General features: G+C 30.6%; 2 protein-coding genes and 1 long non-coding RNA gene across 3 annotated transcripts; all 3 read right to left on the bottom strand.

Annotated features, from left to right (window-relative positions):
• Nucleotides 1-217: 217 nt before the first annotated feature.
• LOC105638714 (putative carboxylesterase 17) lies at nucleotides 218-1,392 on the bottom strand. The gene has a single exon (XM_012222562.4). It carries the CDS (start codon nucleotides 1,362-1,364, stop codon nucleotides 327-329), a length of 1,038 nt encoding a protein of 345 aa, XP_012077952.1. The 5' UTR covers nucleotides 1,365-1,392; the 3' UTR covers nucleotides 218-326.
• A 1,578-nt stretch (nucleotides 1,393-2,970) lies between these two features.
• On the bottom strand, nucleotides 2,971-3,796 carry LOC119369660 (uncharacterized). Its single transcript, XR_005177219.1, has 2 exons — nucleotides 3,599-3,796; nucleotides 2,971-3,418 (listed from the first exon to the last, which is right to left on the bottom strand). It is a non-coding gene; the product is annotated as an uncharacterized LOC119369660 (long non-coding RNA).
• Nucleotides 3,797-4,596: 800 nt separating this feature from the next.
• Nucleotides 4,597-6,198, bottom strand: LOC105638715 (putative carboxylesterase 17). Its single transcript, XM_012222564.4, has one exon. The coding sequence runs from the start codon at nucleotides 5,943-5,945 to the stop codon at nucleotides 4,911-4,913; it is 1,035 nt and encodes a 344-aa protein (XP_012077954.1). The 5' UTR covers nucleotides 5,946-6,198; the 3' UTR covers nucleotides 4,597-4,910.
• Between the last annotated feature and the right edge of the window lie 10,322 nt (nucleotides 6,199-16,520).

Here is a 16,520-nt window from a genome sequence, read left to right as displayed (position 1 = left end):
TGACAATTAGATGCAAAATAAAAAAAAAAAAATGAGCTTCTTTTAGCAATTAACTAAAGGATATGATTTAAAATAAAATAATTATTTCATATAAGTAACAAAATTGTCATGGTTTTATGAACTATGAAGTAGCGTATTTAGTCCATGCGCATTGAGTGTTTTCTATTTAAATAATAAAAAAATTATAGAATAAAATTCAAATATTTTAAATATTTTAATTGTGCAATAAGGTAGACATATAACAATTTTACAAAAAGCTAAGTGAAAGACTGCTCGAGAAAAATTGAACAAAGTCTCAAACATGGAGACATCAGAAATATATTGCACTATTTGTTGATGAAAGACTTGATATCAGCCATCAATTCTTGTGTCCTAACTTCAGAAAACTGAGAATTATGCAGAATTTGAAATGCATGTCCAACTCCTCTATAAACAACCTTTTCCACTTTCTTACCAACACTAGCCAATACTCTACAAAACTCCAAGTTTCTTTCCTTGAGTATATCCATTTCTGATACACAAACCATTGTTGATGGAAGATTCAAATTGCGCAGTTTATTAGCACTAATCGCGACAGGATTGCACCATGGATGATCGCGATTAGCCCCTACAGGCAGCGATAATCGCCAATAAGTATCAGAAGCTGATACAGTTAATGCAGAATTAGATTCTAATTGAGTTGTAACATTTTTTTCAAATAAGCTTTGCTCTTCTCCTCCAAAAAAAGGTTGGACCAGGATAACCCCCCTCAGACAAAATGGCTTGATGATGTTAATATTTGTGCTGGATCCTAGCCTTATAGCTACATTATAAGCAATATTAGCACCAGCACTGTCACCACCCAGAAACAACCTATTAAAATTACAATAATTTAACCACCATTTATGCTCAGGAGAGTCATTCCAAGCTTGTTGTTTTAACCAAATAAGGGTGTTGAAACCATCTTCATAAGCAGCAGGAAGTCGATGTTCAGGGGCTAAGCGGTAATTTAAAGAAACAATTATGCAACCTGCTTTCCAAGAAAGATTTGCTAAAAACTCATCGTAACAGCTCCAAGAAGCTGAGCCAAGGCAGAAACCGCCGCCATGGAAGTAAAGAAGAACAGGAAACTTGCCTGAAAAAGAATAGCTTGGAATGTAAAGACGTGACCATAAGTTAGTGTGTTGATTGATAATAATATCTTTTGAGGCCACACTAACTTCTTGAATGGTATTGCAGGGCACATTAGCAATCATTTGAGGCCTTTCAATATATCCATCTTTGTAAACTCTAATGAGTCCTTCAATTTCTTCGATAATTGCTCCATGGATGTGGATCTTGCTTCCTTGTAGGTTGATTCTTGGATTTGAAGAAAAAGTAGACATTTTGCTTCTTTTCTTCTATTGAATCGAAAGAAAGGACTTTTGTTTTTTTGGTTACAAACGTTCTTGTGTGTAAAGCTATTTATAAAGGAAGAGCTAGCCAAACAATTTGGTGAGCTTAAACGTGGCTCATTTATAGTTTATAGTTAAAAAAAAATATATATTGCTCTTTCACAAACTTGAAAAAAAAAATATTCCCTCTCTCTTTAAAAAAAAAAAATTCCTTTAGCATTACAAGTCTCAAACCTTAGTTATCTTGTATCTTCAACGAGCTTACAGCCGCCTTGTCCCTTTCACTTTTGTACAAATTTCTCGAAACTGAATTTTATACTAGTTTGCTCTCCCCTCCTAGGTCCTGGCTCCACACACATGTGCTTGATCATGTGGATTTCACAAATTAAGCTTATCAAAAGCTCAAATGAAGTTTTTCTAAAACCGAGCATTCATCAGTTCACAAGCAGCTTAATTCATTTACAAGTTATGGATAAGCCGTGTGATTTTGGAATTTTGGGTAAGACTAAAAAGATATGAGTTTAAATTTCAATTAAAATCTAATTAATAATAATAATAATAATAATAATAATGAGTATTTACACAAATCAGATGGTTTATAATAGTCATGATATTGTTTATAGGATTAGAGAAATTGATTTAAAGGATGAGATAAATTCAAAAGTGCCTTTTTACTTTTAATATTACGATATATAGATAGAATTTCATTGATCCAATTTAGAGTTGTGATTCCAACCTAAGTATGTGTGATCTCAAGGATTCTCCAATGAAATCTCACTTTCAGCTTTTCTATTTTTGTCCTTTTGATCACCGATAAAAATGAAAGTTTGACATTCATATTTGAAAGTTAACATTTCATCACGCTACTTAGGTTGGTTTGTTTCCATTTCATCACGCTACTTGTAAGGAAATATTTTTCACAATTTTTCATTATTTGGAAGTAGAAAAATAAGTCTAACCGAAAAAATTTTCCTGGTAAAAGGAAAATCAAGCCATTTTTAAGAAAAATAACTTCTCATTTTCAAGAAAGTGAAATATTTTCCGGACATTAACAAACTTGTTATAATCTTATAAATTTATATTTTTTAATTTATTAATCATTAGTAGCTACTACCACCAATAACTGTTCACCATCGGCGGGGACTTTCATAATTTATTTATTTATTTATTTTTTTGTATTATTCTCATATTTAGTCCCCATAATTTATCTTTTTTTTTGCATTATTCTCATATTTAACAATAAAAATTTTAAAATACGACATTTCTATTATTATTAATATTATATGGTCTTATGAATTAAAAATTTTAATATTTTTAACTAATTTTCAATATTGCAATCAAACAATGGAAAATAAATCATTTGAAAAATATTTTAAAGTAAAACATGTTCCAAAGATAAGTTAATGTTCCAGAAACAAATGGAGACTAATTAAGATTTCTAGATACATCAAATTAGCTGTGATATTGGTGATGAATGATTCTTATCGAATGGCATCCTTGTTGTACTCATTAGTGTCAATTCACAGCGAGACAACTTGCATTATTTTTCTTTGCCATTCATTAGATAATACACGTGCTAAATATGAAATGGGCAGACTTAAAATCATAATGAAGGGAAATTGTCTTTAAAACATCTATCACTTCTCGAGGTTACTGCGAATTTAAATGAATAGAGTTGAATGGAAATTGATTATATCCTAAAACATCGGAGAACTTCAACCTTGGACCTACCAGTTTAATGGTAGTCATGATTCTTATCTTCATATCCTAAAACTGAACCTACAAACTTGAATTAATGGTCCATTGATTGGGAGAGAGTTCAACTTTAACTTCAAAGTACAAGCAAATTGACACATTATATGCAAATTGATTTAAAACTTTATTCATCAAATCTCTTTCCATTCCATATCTCCTTATCTGCTTTCTTTTTATTCTCTCTGTTATTCTATAAATCTCTCAGCTGTAATCTCCAGATAGAAAAGATTTGATTTCTTCAGCTGATATACACAAGGGTACTTCAAGCTTTTTTGGCATTCTGGTTCAACCTGTTTTTTTTTTTTTTTTTTTTTTTTTTTTTTTTTTTTTAATTTTAAAAAACACCATTTAGATGCTATAATCACTGAAAAAGCTAAAATTTATAGCACATGGTAAATTACAAATGAAAATTATGAATATAAAGTCTTTCCCTTTTTAAACAACATTGTTAATATCAACATTTTCTTTACCTGCGGGTCGTGGCTCAGTTGATAATGTAGACTAGACATGTGAAAATAGCTTTTGCTAAGCACACCTGCATGCAAGAAGGGGCGCATAGCGTTAATTGTAACTAAGCCCTTAGCTGGATTAGGCGATACTTGGTAATAAAATCCAGATACCGAAGGTTTACACTAAAAAAAAAAATATCAACATTTTCTTTGCTTGGTCTGTTTATGATCCAATATGTGCATTTAAAGATTAATGCTTATGTTTATATTTCTCAACAAAGGGTACAAAATAAGGATGGAAGAATTATGCAGCATTGATAATAATTAGCCCTTAATATAGGAAAAATTCTCTCTCCACCATTTAAACATAACTAGCAACACGGTTGACTTCACTCTTCACCGTTCAGACAGAAAGCCAAACTGACTTTTCAGGTGGATGTGAGTGAAAGAAGAAACAAAGATCAGAGGTAGAAATAAAAAATGAATTTTATTTTTTATTTAAAGTTATAATAAATAAAATTTTACTATATTCAGTTTTGACCACCTGGGTAAACTGTTACTAATTTATAAAATTAGTCACAAATTAGAAAATATTTAAAGGGCTACATCTTACTTTTTGTCATTTGGTAAGAAGTAAAATTTCCTAGTAAGATAATAACATATTTATACAAAAAATCTCTCCATATGAACATTTGAGAGACTCGAACTCAAACCCGACTTTCTTTTTTTAAAAATTTCAATGTACACAGTTTCTATCAATATATGTAGTTCTAATTCAATAATTGAATTAGATTTTCTTTTTTTTTAAAAAAAAATTCAATAGCAGCATGTATCAAACGTTGACGTTGCTAGTGTTTCTGTTCGAAGTTGCACTTAGATTATGCTTTATTCCAAGAAAGCTGCTGCCACAATTTATGCCAATAGTATTCCAACATTTGTGGTCCTTAAAAGCATAACTACTTTTTGCTACATATAGCAATAGTACTTTATTTACTGTACAGAACCAGCGCATGTCCTTCTCTAGTGTTTCGGATCCTCTAAAATTGGGATCATTCAATCAAGAACTTAATATGGACCATTGCTTGGTCCTTCATACACTTAAAATGTGAGAACAAAATTTGAAAATGAAGAAATAAAGGTGATTCTTTGGTCAAAAGCAAAAAGCTTTAGTTATTGTTATATCTACTATTGACAGTACAAAGTTGTAGAATGATTCATTAAACTGACTTAACTGTATATTAATGAAATTTTTTAAGCCTTTGAAAAGATACAAGGCAGGATGTCGTAGGATAGAAGAGAAAAAGAAAGGGTGAACAACAGATAGGTTCTTTTGTTACTGATTGATGAAAGTTCTGATGTGAGATATCATTTCTTGAATCCGAATTTGAGAGAAATGAGAATTATGCAGAATTTGAAATGCATGTCCAACTCCTTTGTAAATAACCTTTTCCACCTTTTTACCAGCACTAGTTAACGCAGTACAAAATTCCAAGTTTGTGTCTTTGAGTATATCCATTTCTGATATGCACACCATTGTAGATGGAAGATTCAAATCGCGCATTCTATTCACACCATTATTAGCTAGAGGATTGCAGTATGGATAATCGCGGTTAGTCCCAAAAGGAAGTGATAGCCGCCAATATGTATCAGAAGCCGATGAAGTTAGTGCTGAATTTGGTGGTTGAGTCAAATTTTTCTCTGAAGAAGTTCTTGCTTCCCCTCCAAAAAAAGGTTGTATCAGGATAAGACCCCTCAGGCACAGTGGCTTTATATTGCAATTTTCAGATATGACATTGGATCCTAATCTTGTAGCCACAGTGTATGCTATGTTAGCCCCAGCGCTATCACCCGACAGGAAAAACCTAGAGAAATTGCATTGGTTTAGCCACCAGCTATGCTCAGGAGAACCCATTGCAGATTGTTGTTTAACCCACATGAGAGTGTTGATACCATCTTCATAAGCAACAGGAAGGCGATTTTCAGGGGCTAGACGGTAGTTTACTGACATAATTATGCAACCTGCTTTATAAGCAAGATTAGCTAAGAATTCATGATAACAACTCCAAGAAGCTGAGCCAACACAAAATCCACCTCCATGGAAGTAAACAAGCAAAGGCAGCCTGCCTGCAGTGTTGCTTGGGAGATATATACGCGCCCATAAGTTAGTGAACTTGTCGATAATAACGTCTTTTGAAGTCACACCGTCTTCTTGAATCCCAGAGCAAGGAACATTAGGAATTATTGGAGGTCTTTCCACGCGTCCATCTCTATAAACTTTGATTAGTCCTTCAATTTCTTCAACTATGATTCCTTGATAGTTCTTGCCTCCTTGAAGGTGATGTCGTGGATCATAGGAGATGGTAGCCATTTTTTTGTCTCTATAGCATTTAGGTGTGACTTATGTTGATGGGTTTATGCCTGTTTGTTAACACTTGAGGCTTCTCTTTATATAGAGATTTAGAAGGTTAGAGAGCAAAGAGAAAGTTTCTATGGGGAAGGAAGCATCCATTTCCTTTATTTATCAAGTAGACTATTGAATTTGCCATATACTGATATGCTGTCAAATGGATTCTCATATGAGGTGGGAATTCTCACTTTTTTCAACTTATTTAATATATATATACACATGGTTTTGAGATTATAAGATGTGTATGCAATATTCATATTTTTCAAAAATTATATATACATATGCAGTCACTATTCAAGAAAAATTTTCAGTCTGAAATTCTCTGCTAAAATTGATCCATTTGAAAAATTATTGATAGCAATTAATTTTCAGTTAGAAAAATTATTCTTATCCATTAGCATTTTCAAACCACTAAATATGTAGTACAGCTTGCATAATAATTTGCTTTTCATGATTTGAAAGTCCAATATACATATGTAGTTTGAATTCCTTATTTGGTACCTAGTTGGTACCTAATAAGAGTCAACCAAAGAAACTTGTTAATACTTTGCTTCCTCGTTTATTCTTTCAATTCTTTTGTTAACATCTTTCTTGTAAAGATTCTCAAAATGTTATCTTTACAAGTCCAACGCACACGCTTCTCATCAAAATGACTCAGTCTCTTGACACTTAAAGGAAAAAACAAATTAGCAAATGGGTGATCTACATAGACACACATCTTCTGCTGCATCTAATTTAAACTTCCAGCTGTTTCCTGCAGGCTCAAGTTGATTTTTCTGTTCAGAACTTTTTCATTTTCTTGACATCTAAATATTCCTCTTTTCCTTTTCCCTGAAGAAAAAATTCCTCTCTTGTAATCTTCAGATGGGTTTTAAATCTTCTGTATAGCCATCTTGGCCATAGAAGATAATGACATAACAGTTATTTCCACTAACCAGATAATGTTTGACTTGATATGGATTTTATTTTATTTTTGCTTAATGAAACAAAGTTTCTAATATGGTCTAGAATGATAATCATTCTGAAATTAGTTTGCATTAGTCAAAAGACCTTCCTGTAAGGCATAACCATTAACTTACACCAGATATTCTACTGAAATAGTAAAAGAAATAAGAACAAAAAAAAATAAAGGACAAGGAGAAGTATTGAGCATGTGCAAAAGAAGCAAATTAAGATTTTATTCTTTGTACTTGCCTCCGAATCTTTTTCGCCTTCCGCCCTCCTTTTTCATTCGTTAAAGCATGAAATAAAGTTTTTTTTTCTTCAAATTTGACATCTTTATATTCTCTGTCAATTACCGGCAATGAAGAGATGAAAAATGAGTATGGCATTGGCATGTCAACAGAGTACATGTCAAGCCCTCTCCATATGTTTGGTTGCAATATAATATGAAATCTATATATTATTCCTGAAAATTTTCATCAAAGGTTCATGAATCTTAGTTCAGTATTCACTCGGATACATCCAAATTATTCTGCAGAAGGAAGAAATATTAATTCAGGTTTGAAGTTAAGAGCAAAGAATATATGCATATAAAAGGGAACGAAACAATGAAGATTTTTGCCATCCTCTAAAGATAAGATTTTGTTCAGTTTGAAAAAAGAAATTAATTCATATCTATATATCTCAAACATCAACATGTTCATTGGATGAATTTAGTTGCTCAAAGCTACATTCAAGTGCATATAGACATATAATTTTTTCTTTAAAGGGATTCATTAAAAAATTAAAATGGTTTTAGGCCTGCATTGTGAAAGTAGATTCATTACAAAAGGAAAAATGTAGGCATTCAAGGCAGTGTTATTAAATTTAGGAAGATGTATCAATGGTGAAGACAGCATTTTTTCCATATATAAAAAAGAGGAGCTAGTAGATAAAACCCCAAACCTCCATTTCTGTGTTGAACACTATTTTCTAGCGTTTGGTTTTGTAGTATTATGATATCATTATCTAGGGTCAAGTTGCCTAGCTAAAACTGTTCGGCTAAGTTCTAAATATAGTTGGTTTTAGTTCAGTTTAGTGAAAAAAAGAAATTTCGATTTTCTGTTCTTGGTTTTTTCGGTTCAAATTGATCAATTGCTCACCCCTAATTTTAGCATATACCATAATATATGTATCTCTTTTCAATTTTATCACATACAAGATATTCATGTTGATTAGGCAATCAGCAAAGGTGAAAAACTCATTCCATGTGAATTCACCCAAAAGCGAATGTTTTTTTTTTTTCTTTTGACAATTTTAACTTCCAAGTGAAAGAATTATCAAAGATCTTTCTTTATATGATATGGGTTTGGTAGTCTTTCATCAAGCCAACAATCTTCTCCATTTTCTTTCTTCAGGGGTGGTTAGTCAAACATTAGGGAGGGGGGATAAGGTAAGGTAAGTTAGAATCGAATTCTAAACCGGCGTGGCGCTGCTGGATGCTTCTGATTAATAGAACAGGAAGAGGAGTCAGCTAAAAAGAAAGACCACCAAAAGTAACGACCACCAAGATACGCATAGTGATTCGATCTTTTGATCACCCATTTTTGGAAAACCACCCTTCTAGATTTTGTCTCAAAATAAAATTCTGTTTCATCTACAACTTCCCGACTCTAATGATTAGTTTCCCTTTTCTATATATGATTCGATTCATTTCTGTGTTTCGCATTCTACTACTCTAGCTAGCCTGCCATCTAAGAATCGCTTTGCTGGGTCGGGATGTCACACAATATTCCAAATCCTTCAAGAAAAAATTGCATAAAATCACATTGCATTGCATAGGAAGGCAAAAAAGATGAACAGCTTGTAAAATGTGAGATCTTTTTATTCTGTTTTTCTTTTCTTCTTCTTCTTCTTCTTTTTTTTTTTTTTTTTTGTCGCATATGAAATTTACTAACAAAATGTAATATTCAGTAGGTCCCAATAAGAGATTTTATGCCAAAAACATAAGCTAGTAAAAATTGCTTACCTTTGAAGTCCTAAAATCTTTTGTTTTTTTGTGAACCAGTGAATAATAAGCCACGTAATTCAGCCCATGAGAGTAAAAGCTTAATTAGATTCTTCCCATCCAGCAGAAAATTAAGGCTTTGAAGAAGCCTCGTGGATAGGCAAATGGGTTGCCACCCTTTATCTTTATTCTATAAAAAATATTCTTTTACTTTCTTCTTCCCCTTTTTGACCATCTTCTACACTTGCGTGTGTATGGAAGAAAGGTGGGGCTGCTGGTGATCTTGCAATTCTTTATAAGTAGTTCTTATCATAGAGTCAATGGTATTTTACCATTAAAAGGTTATTAAACGTTTATTCCTTTTTATTATCAAAAAAAAAAAAAAAAAAAAAACGTTTATTCCTTTTTGTCGCTACTATATACCTCATTTATTGCCAATTTCAGCAACATCAAATTGCAATTGGAAGTTTGTAGAAACCATTTTAACATACAACTTCTCATGCTTCTTCGAGAAAGGCCTGTATTTTTATTTTTCTGAGAAATATTTATCTATTCTAGATATATGAAAAACAAATATACAATATCCAGCTAATAGTTAATTGGAACGCTGATTCAGATGATTCATGCAGCTGATTGATTGGCATCTAGCAGCCGATAGCTTATAGAAATCACAAATAATGCTTATTTTATTAGCTACTTTTTGGAAATTTTTTGGTATTATATTTATAATATATTTTGACTTTATTGACCTAATAAAAATAATAAATTTCCAATAAATATTATTCCAAAACTATTTAATTAGAATATATATATGCTCAATGTGACATCCTACTGAGTCGAGTCTTTTCATAGAGTCGAGTTGAGTCGGACCAAACCAAACCCGGTTGGGGTAGAATGAGATTATAAGTGGACTTACTTGCACTCAAACAATATAGTTGAGGGATTAAAATGTAACATGTAGAAACTGTAGGTCTTATTTGGTAGTTGTCCCATACATTTAAAGAGATGGTTGGGAAGTGGACGTATACGAGACTTCCATTTCCATTTTCTTTCTTCCTTTTCTTCATCTTCATCGTCAACATCTTCTTCATCTTCATCTTCCTCTGCATCTCTTTCATCTTTCTCTTCATCTCCTTCCTTTCTCCATCACTTTTCATGTAATTGACACACTAACTTCAACCTAGAACTCTATCCAAGTAAGTAGCTTTTCTTAAAGTTCATACTTTTGTGATCTTTTAGATGATTTATCAGAGTTATTATGTTTAGGAGAGGGAAGCTCAAAGTAGGAGAACAAGGAAGCTCAGAAGAAGTTTAAAGCTCTTTTGGTTGAATGTTTGATATCTCTTTTTATTTATCTTTTTCTTTGCATGAGAATTTGTGTGGTGTGTTGCTAATGAGGCAAGATTGCTTCATGTTGAGTGGGAGGACTGGTAATGGTGAGAAAACACGGGAGGAAGTGAATAAATGAAGTAAATAGTGAGTTTATGTTGAAACAGGTTTTGCTGGAAATTTTACCAGTAACTTCATATTGATTTTGACCCCATTTAATGATGGAATTAGGAAGTGTCATAGAAGAGTTATTTGTTCCTCTATGTGTTAGCTTTACATGGGTTTTTGACTCATCCAAATCGGAGTTGTATATTGAGAGATATGACCAAAAGAGTACAGACAGTGCAGGCTGGAAGCGCGCGCGCGAATTGCATGAAGAGTTCGCGTTGCACACCTCGCGCTCGCGATTTTCAAATGCGCGCTCGCGACTCCCACCTGAAACTCTCTGTCTCTCATTTGACACATCTCGCGCTCGCGACTTTCAAGTGTGCGCTCGCGACTTGTGCTCGCAACCTCTCTGACTCTCATTTGGCATTTCTCGCGCTCGCGATTTACAAGTGCGCGCTCGCGTACTTGGCCCTTGGCCTGCAAGCGCTCGCGACCTTCATCGCGCGCTCGCGTATTTGGCCTGGGAACTCACTGTCTCTCATGTTGCACTCTACGCGCTCGCGACTTTCAAGTACGCGCTCGCGACTTGTGCCCGATAACTCACTGTCTCTCATTTTGCATTCTACGCGCTCACGACTTTAAAGTACGCGCTCACGACTTGTGTTTTCATGCACTTTGGACTTCTTTTTCAATGCAATTGTATTCCTTTGCTTCACTTATATGCCTCCAATCATTTTAACACCAAAATACAACATTAAATCATGCATCAAAACAACATGCAAGCATACAAATGATGTGATATCAAATGAACATTATGGATTATGAAATTATGAACTATGAATATGATGTTGTGTTATATTATTGACATACCAACATTATGCTCCATTGAGGTTAGGTAGAAACCATGTAGATAAGGCTATGTCGCGACATAGGATAGCAGATCTGCGCCCCATACAGTTTGGTACTCCGGCTACAGGCCGTTGAGTGGATATGATTATACAGGCCATAGCAGCCAAGCATACAGTATTCATCCAGTTTCATACAGTTTTTCTTATCACTTTGGTTTCACTATAACCTTATAGAGCCATACAGATATCTTGACATAACATTTCATGAATTATACAGTATTATAAACAGTACACAAGATAATCAAGGTATCATGAAAGTATCATGATGTGTGTGCTTATATGTGCCACATGTGTTTACATGGTTCTTTCTATACATGTATGTGTTTAATTGTTTCTTTATCTGTCGAGATATCCACTGAGCTTTATTTGCTCAGCGAGTTACCTGTTTAACTCGCAGGTTTTGAGACTAGACCGTAGAGAGTCGGCTTACAACTGCTGCAGTTCATCTGTAGAAGACTCAGTCTTCAGGGTAGCTACTCGTTTTGATGTATATCTTTTATCCATCCTTTCATGGCATGTACAGGGCACACAGTTGGACCCATTTCATTTTGCAAACTAGTATCATGTCTTGTAAACATTAAGTACATTATTTTTGTAAACAACATCAGAATGAGATTATATTCAGTATACATTATGATTTCAGCATGTCAGGCCATACAGTCAACCAGTTTGTAGCATCTCGACTCGGTTTATTCGGGTTAATGGGTGGACCGGGAAGGGGTGTTACACTCAACTAAATCAAATGGGACTTGAAAAATTTTTACTCTTTTATCAATTTTCAGTGAAAAGACACTGATATCCTCATCGGTGCCAATTTTCGTTTTTAAATTTGTTGAGCATATACATTGAGTAGATAAATTTTTCTCATTTTTTTAAAAAACAAGTTTGACTTTGATGTTGAAAATGTGTGCTTAATTTTTTTTTAAAAAAAAACACTATATAATATTGGAAAATGTAATTACAATCACTTCCTCATTCCACTTTTATTTTTCATTTAAAGTTTTTATATGTTGATTAAAAAAATAATTAAATTACCTAAATTATAAAGAAAGTACTCACTAATTTGACTAGACTATACATTATCTAACTTACTTACTCCAACATCAAAATTCTCTATCCATTAATTAAGAAAGGCATAGCTAGGATAATTAATTAAGAAAGATGGGAAATAACATGGATTTTAGGAAATTATAAAAAACAATTACTACAAATTGCATTGCGCAGTAGGAGTACACTTTTATTTATGATTATAAAAAACAATACTCTTTAATATTCTCAAAACTAATATTGAACAAAATAATTTATAAATAATCACAAATAAAAATGGAAGATAGGGGTTTTTTATACTTATAATCACAACGCGTCAAATTCATTTTTTTAAAATAAATTTTAACATATAAGATGTAATCAACACTTTTCTCACAAGTGTTTATGGGTATTAGTAGAATGTATTCCGCAGTTTAATTTAAATCGAATTGAAATTGTGCAAATCAAACAAAGCAACTTTTTTTAAGATGAAAAGCAATTTGAATTAAATTAAATAGAATTGAATTGATTAGGTTAGATTCGATTGCTTTTGTTTGATTTTTAAGCCTTTTTTACTAGACAGGTTTGATTTTTTTTTAAATTGAAATTGGAACTGAATTGAAAAATAATTTAATTTTTAATTAAATTGGAACCAAATCAACTGATTGGCTTTACCAAACTGTGCTGCGCCCTGATGAGCATCAAGGGCCGTGATGCATATGTCTCTAAAATATTTAGTCTCTTGACTTTTTCCAACATCATATAAATTTTCATAAAATATATTTATGTAAAGGCTAAATCACAAAAAAAATTAAATTAAATTTCAAGGTTTTAATAAATTTAGCCAATATTTATAATTTTGTCAATTACTACACCAATCTTATTTTTCTTTGTCAATTACATCTCTATTCAGAGTCGTTAATTTATTGCTTATTTAAATGTTAGTTAGCTCCACAATACGCCAGCTCACATCTACATCTACGTGATCATTCTTTGTACCTTCGTCCTTACTTTTGAAATCTCTAAATTGGAATATTATATTGTTGAAACAATCTCCTTTCTATTCCATCATAAATTTTAAAGAATTTAATACGATTGTCAATTAACAAACTTTTGATGGACCAGCGGCGAACAAATTGCACTATCAACAACTTCAGAAGTTGCATCACTTAACCGCATCAAATCGAACTCTAGACATGGGCTATAATTAATAATAAAAAATAATTTTAGGATATTGAACGATAAAATTAAAAATATTGGTCAAATTTGAAAAAAGTTTAGAAGTTCAAGCTCTTTTTTGTGATTAAGCCTTATATGAAGTATGTACATGTCGATTATTCTATATAGTAAAGTTCTAATGTTTATTTCTACATCAACATACAAATTGTTCTGTTCAAATATTATTTTTTTTTTAATGTTTTTGACAATTTTTTCAACAATTGCAGAATTCACATTGAAATAATATAGTCTAAAAATTAAAATAAATTGGAAAATTCAAAAATGGCAAAATAGCAATGCCAAATTGATCCATAATGAAATTAGTTTGATATTAATAATTCACTTGTTTCTCTTTTATATTTCTTGGATTTGATTTTTCTTTCTTTTTTGTTTAGAAAAATGAAAATATTTATCAAATTAATTTATTTTGAAATTTAAATAAAAATGAATGCATAAGCAAACCTCATATATATATATATATATATTAGTTGAACCAAAGAGAAAGTTTGAAGGCCTTATATTCATTCGGCATTCCTTTTTTTTTTAGAAAATTTTGAGTTTTTGCTTATTGTTTTTGTGTTTTGATTGGCCAACGTAATTATTTTTTCAATTTAATATTTTAAACATAATCTAATTCAATTAAAAGTATATATATATAGTTGAATTGAACAATATTATTGTATATTTCCACATCAAAACCTTCGTGGATAGAAGTAAGGAATCAATTAAATTTCTTTAGTTACAAAGTCGTTGTTGCCATGCCAAATCTTGATGAATTGCTTAAGGATTCACCAACTGCTGTAATTTTTGCTAATGTAGATTAATAGAAGTCCTTTATTCTTGGGTTATAGGACGAGATTGCCTGTTTTGAATGAAGAAAGTAATTTGATTCCTATGGAAACTGGTAGGGAAGGTCGGGTCTCTGATTCTGCATCATCTTCTGAGGTAATTTTCAATTTCCATTATTCTCCCCATTTATCTGTTTTGTTAATTTAAAAAGGTTCTTAGTGCTAATTTTGCTATTATTTTATGTCTGATCAGTCTAAAAAAGTGGGGCCAACGGGTTAGTTTCTTCGGCTTTTATATTTATTTGTTTTCATTATTATTTAATTTGAGTTTTTTTTTTATCATAATTGTTTTTTTTTTATTTTTTATTATAGGGGTAACAATTCTTTGCAGAGTCTTTATTTTTGTCTTTGTAGTACAGAACATGTTAACAAATTGGTGTTGCGGATTGTTTTTTTTTTTTTTTTTTCTTTGCAAAGCAGTAGCCGACGAGTATATCAATTATTTTTATTAAAATCTTTAACAAAAAATATTATTATAATATTTAACTGTTTAATTAATGAATAAAAATTATTTATATTTTTTTATGAATTTATCTCTGACTCAAACTTTAATATAGTTATAATGTTTAAATATGACTCTAATACATTCTATTAATTGAATTCTAAATACAATTAAACATCAAATTTAAATTTTTTCCATAAAAAAATATCAAACTTAAATTTAAAGTATTGTGGAAACAAATCAATTATATATATATATATATATACACACACGGAAACAAATCAATTTAATTTGGATTTTTATTAAAACATTAAAAATATTATTAAAATATTTAATAATTTAATTGATGTTTTTATATAAAATATAGATTTTTATAATTAAAAAATTTATATTAAAATATTGAATAAAAATATTTCAAGAATTCTCTTTTATTGTGTATCCTTTTCTAAAATTTCAAGTAATCAATTATGTTATTTGAAATTTTAAATACATTTAATTATAAAATGTTTGATAATAATAATCATTCAACTAAAATATAAACAAAAAATAAAATTATAAATCACTCTCATTTCATCTTTTTGTTTTTCTTTTTTTTTAAATTTATAAAATCTTATTTTATTTTTTCACAATTTGATTGAATTTTAAATATATTTTTAAAATTTATTTACAATTGTTTTAACTAATATGTGGATTATTATGAGTTTGAAATTTTTGAATTATTTATTTTATTTAATTTAATTAATATTTTTAAGTAATCATATTTAAATAATATAAAATTTAAATTATTTTATTTAACTAATATTTTTAAGTTAATTACATTTAGGTAATATAATCACTACGCGAAGTGCGGCTCACCGACTAGTTTTTTATGAAAGAAGAAGTCTCATGCCTCAAAATAGAATATGCAAGGACTTGACTATGTAAAAAACGTATTGAGACCAAATACATTTAACAAAAAACGTATTGAGACCAAATACATTTAACCTTAATCATAATAGTAATATTAGTAACATGAAACAAAATAATATTTGTCTCGTACTTTAAGTATAAATTCTTCCTTCTACATGTAGCATATAATCTAATTAAATATTATTTCAACGTGTAGAGAGTGAGATATTTCAAATTTGTAATATTGTTTGCATTACTGTGTTAATTTTGAAAATCAATCCAAATTTTCAATAATCCATAAATAATTTTTAAATATTTTATATAGAATTTTAAAATTTAAAATGATATTCCTTCAATCTCATAGTAATTGTTTATGTTACTAATTTAGATTATCCTAAATTATTTGTTCTTCTTTTAAATGTCAAAAATCAAAAGTTATTCTGACAATAATATTTTGCAACATAAGATTGAAGGAGAAAAAATTCCCTAGTTCGAATTTGTTTCCTTTTACTTATTAAAAATTTGCAATTTTATTTTCGAACAACTAATGGATAATTATTAGAAAGTTTCTTTAACCGGCTACGTTGAATATGTATCTGTTTCTTAAACTCGTTATCCGATTGTTTCTTAAACTCGTTATCCGATATTTTTTTCATTATTACTTTTTTAAGATCAGTGAATTTTATTATATCGTTTAGTTACTACAATTTTATTTGATGTCTAATATTTACAAAAGGGTCCTATTCTCTCTGGCTTAATTGCCCTGATTTGATTTTAACTATCGAAATTTAATTTATATAAGTAATTTAATTCGAATTATTAAACTTTTTAAAAAGAGAG

The sequence above is a fragment of the Jatropha curcas genome, chromosome 4 (assembly GCF_041381405.1).
Source record: "Jatropha curcas cultivar XTBG-Jc1 chromosome 4, XTBG_Jcur_1.0, whole genome shotgun sequence".
Classification (NCBI taxonomy): domain Eukaryota; kingdom Viridiplantae; phylum Streptophyta; class Magnoliopsida; order Malpighiales; family Euphorbiaceae; genus Jatropha; species Jatropha curcas.
Note: the sequence above shows the minus strand (reverse complement) of the source record. Positions and strands in the feature narration are given on the sequence as shown.

Coding starts and splice junctions, on each gene's coding strand:
- LOC105638715 (XM_012222564.4), bottom strand. CDS start 5,945: ATGGCTACCATCTCCTATGATCCACGACATCACCTTCAAGGAGGCAAG.
- LOC105638714 (XM_012222562.4), bottom strand. CDS start 1,364: ATGTCTACTTTTTCTTCAAATCCAAGAATCAACCTACAAGGAAGCAAG.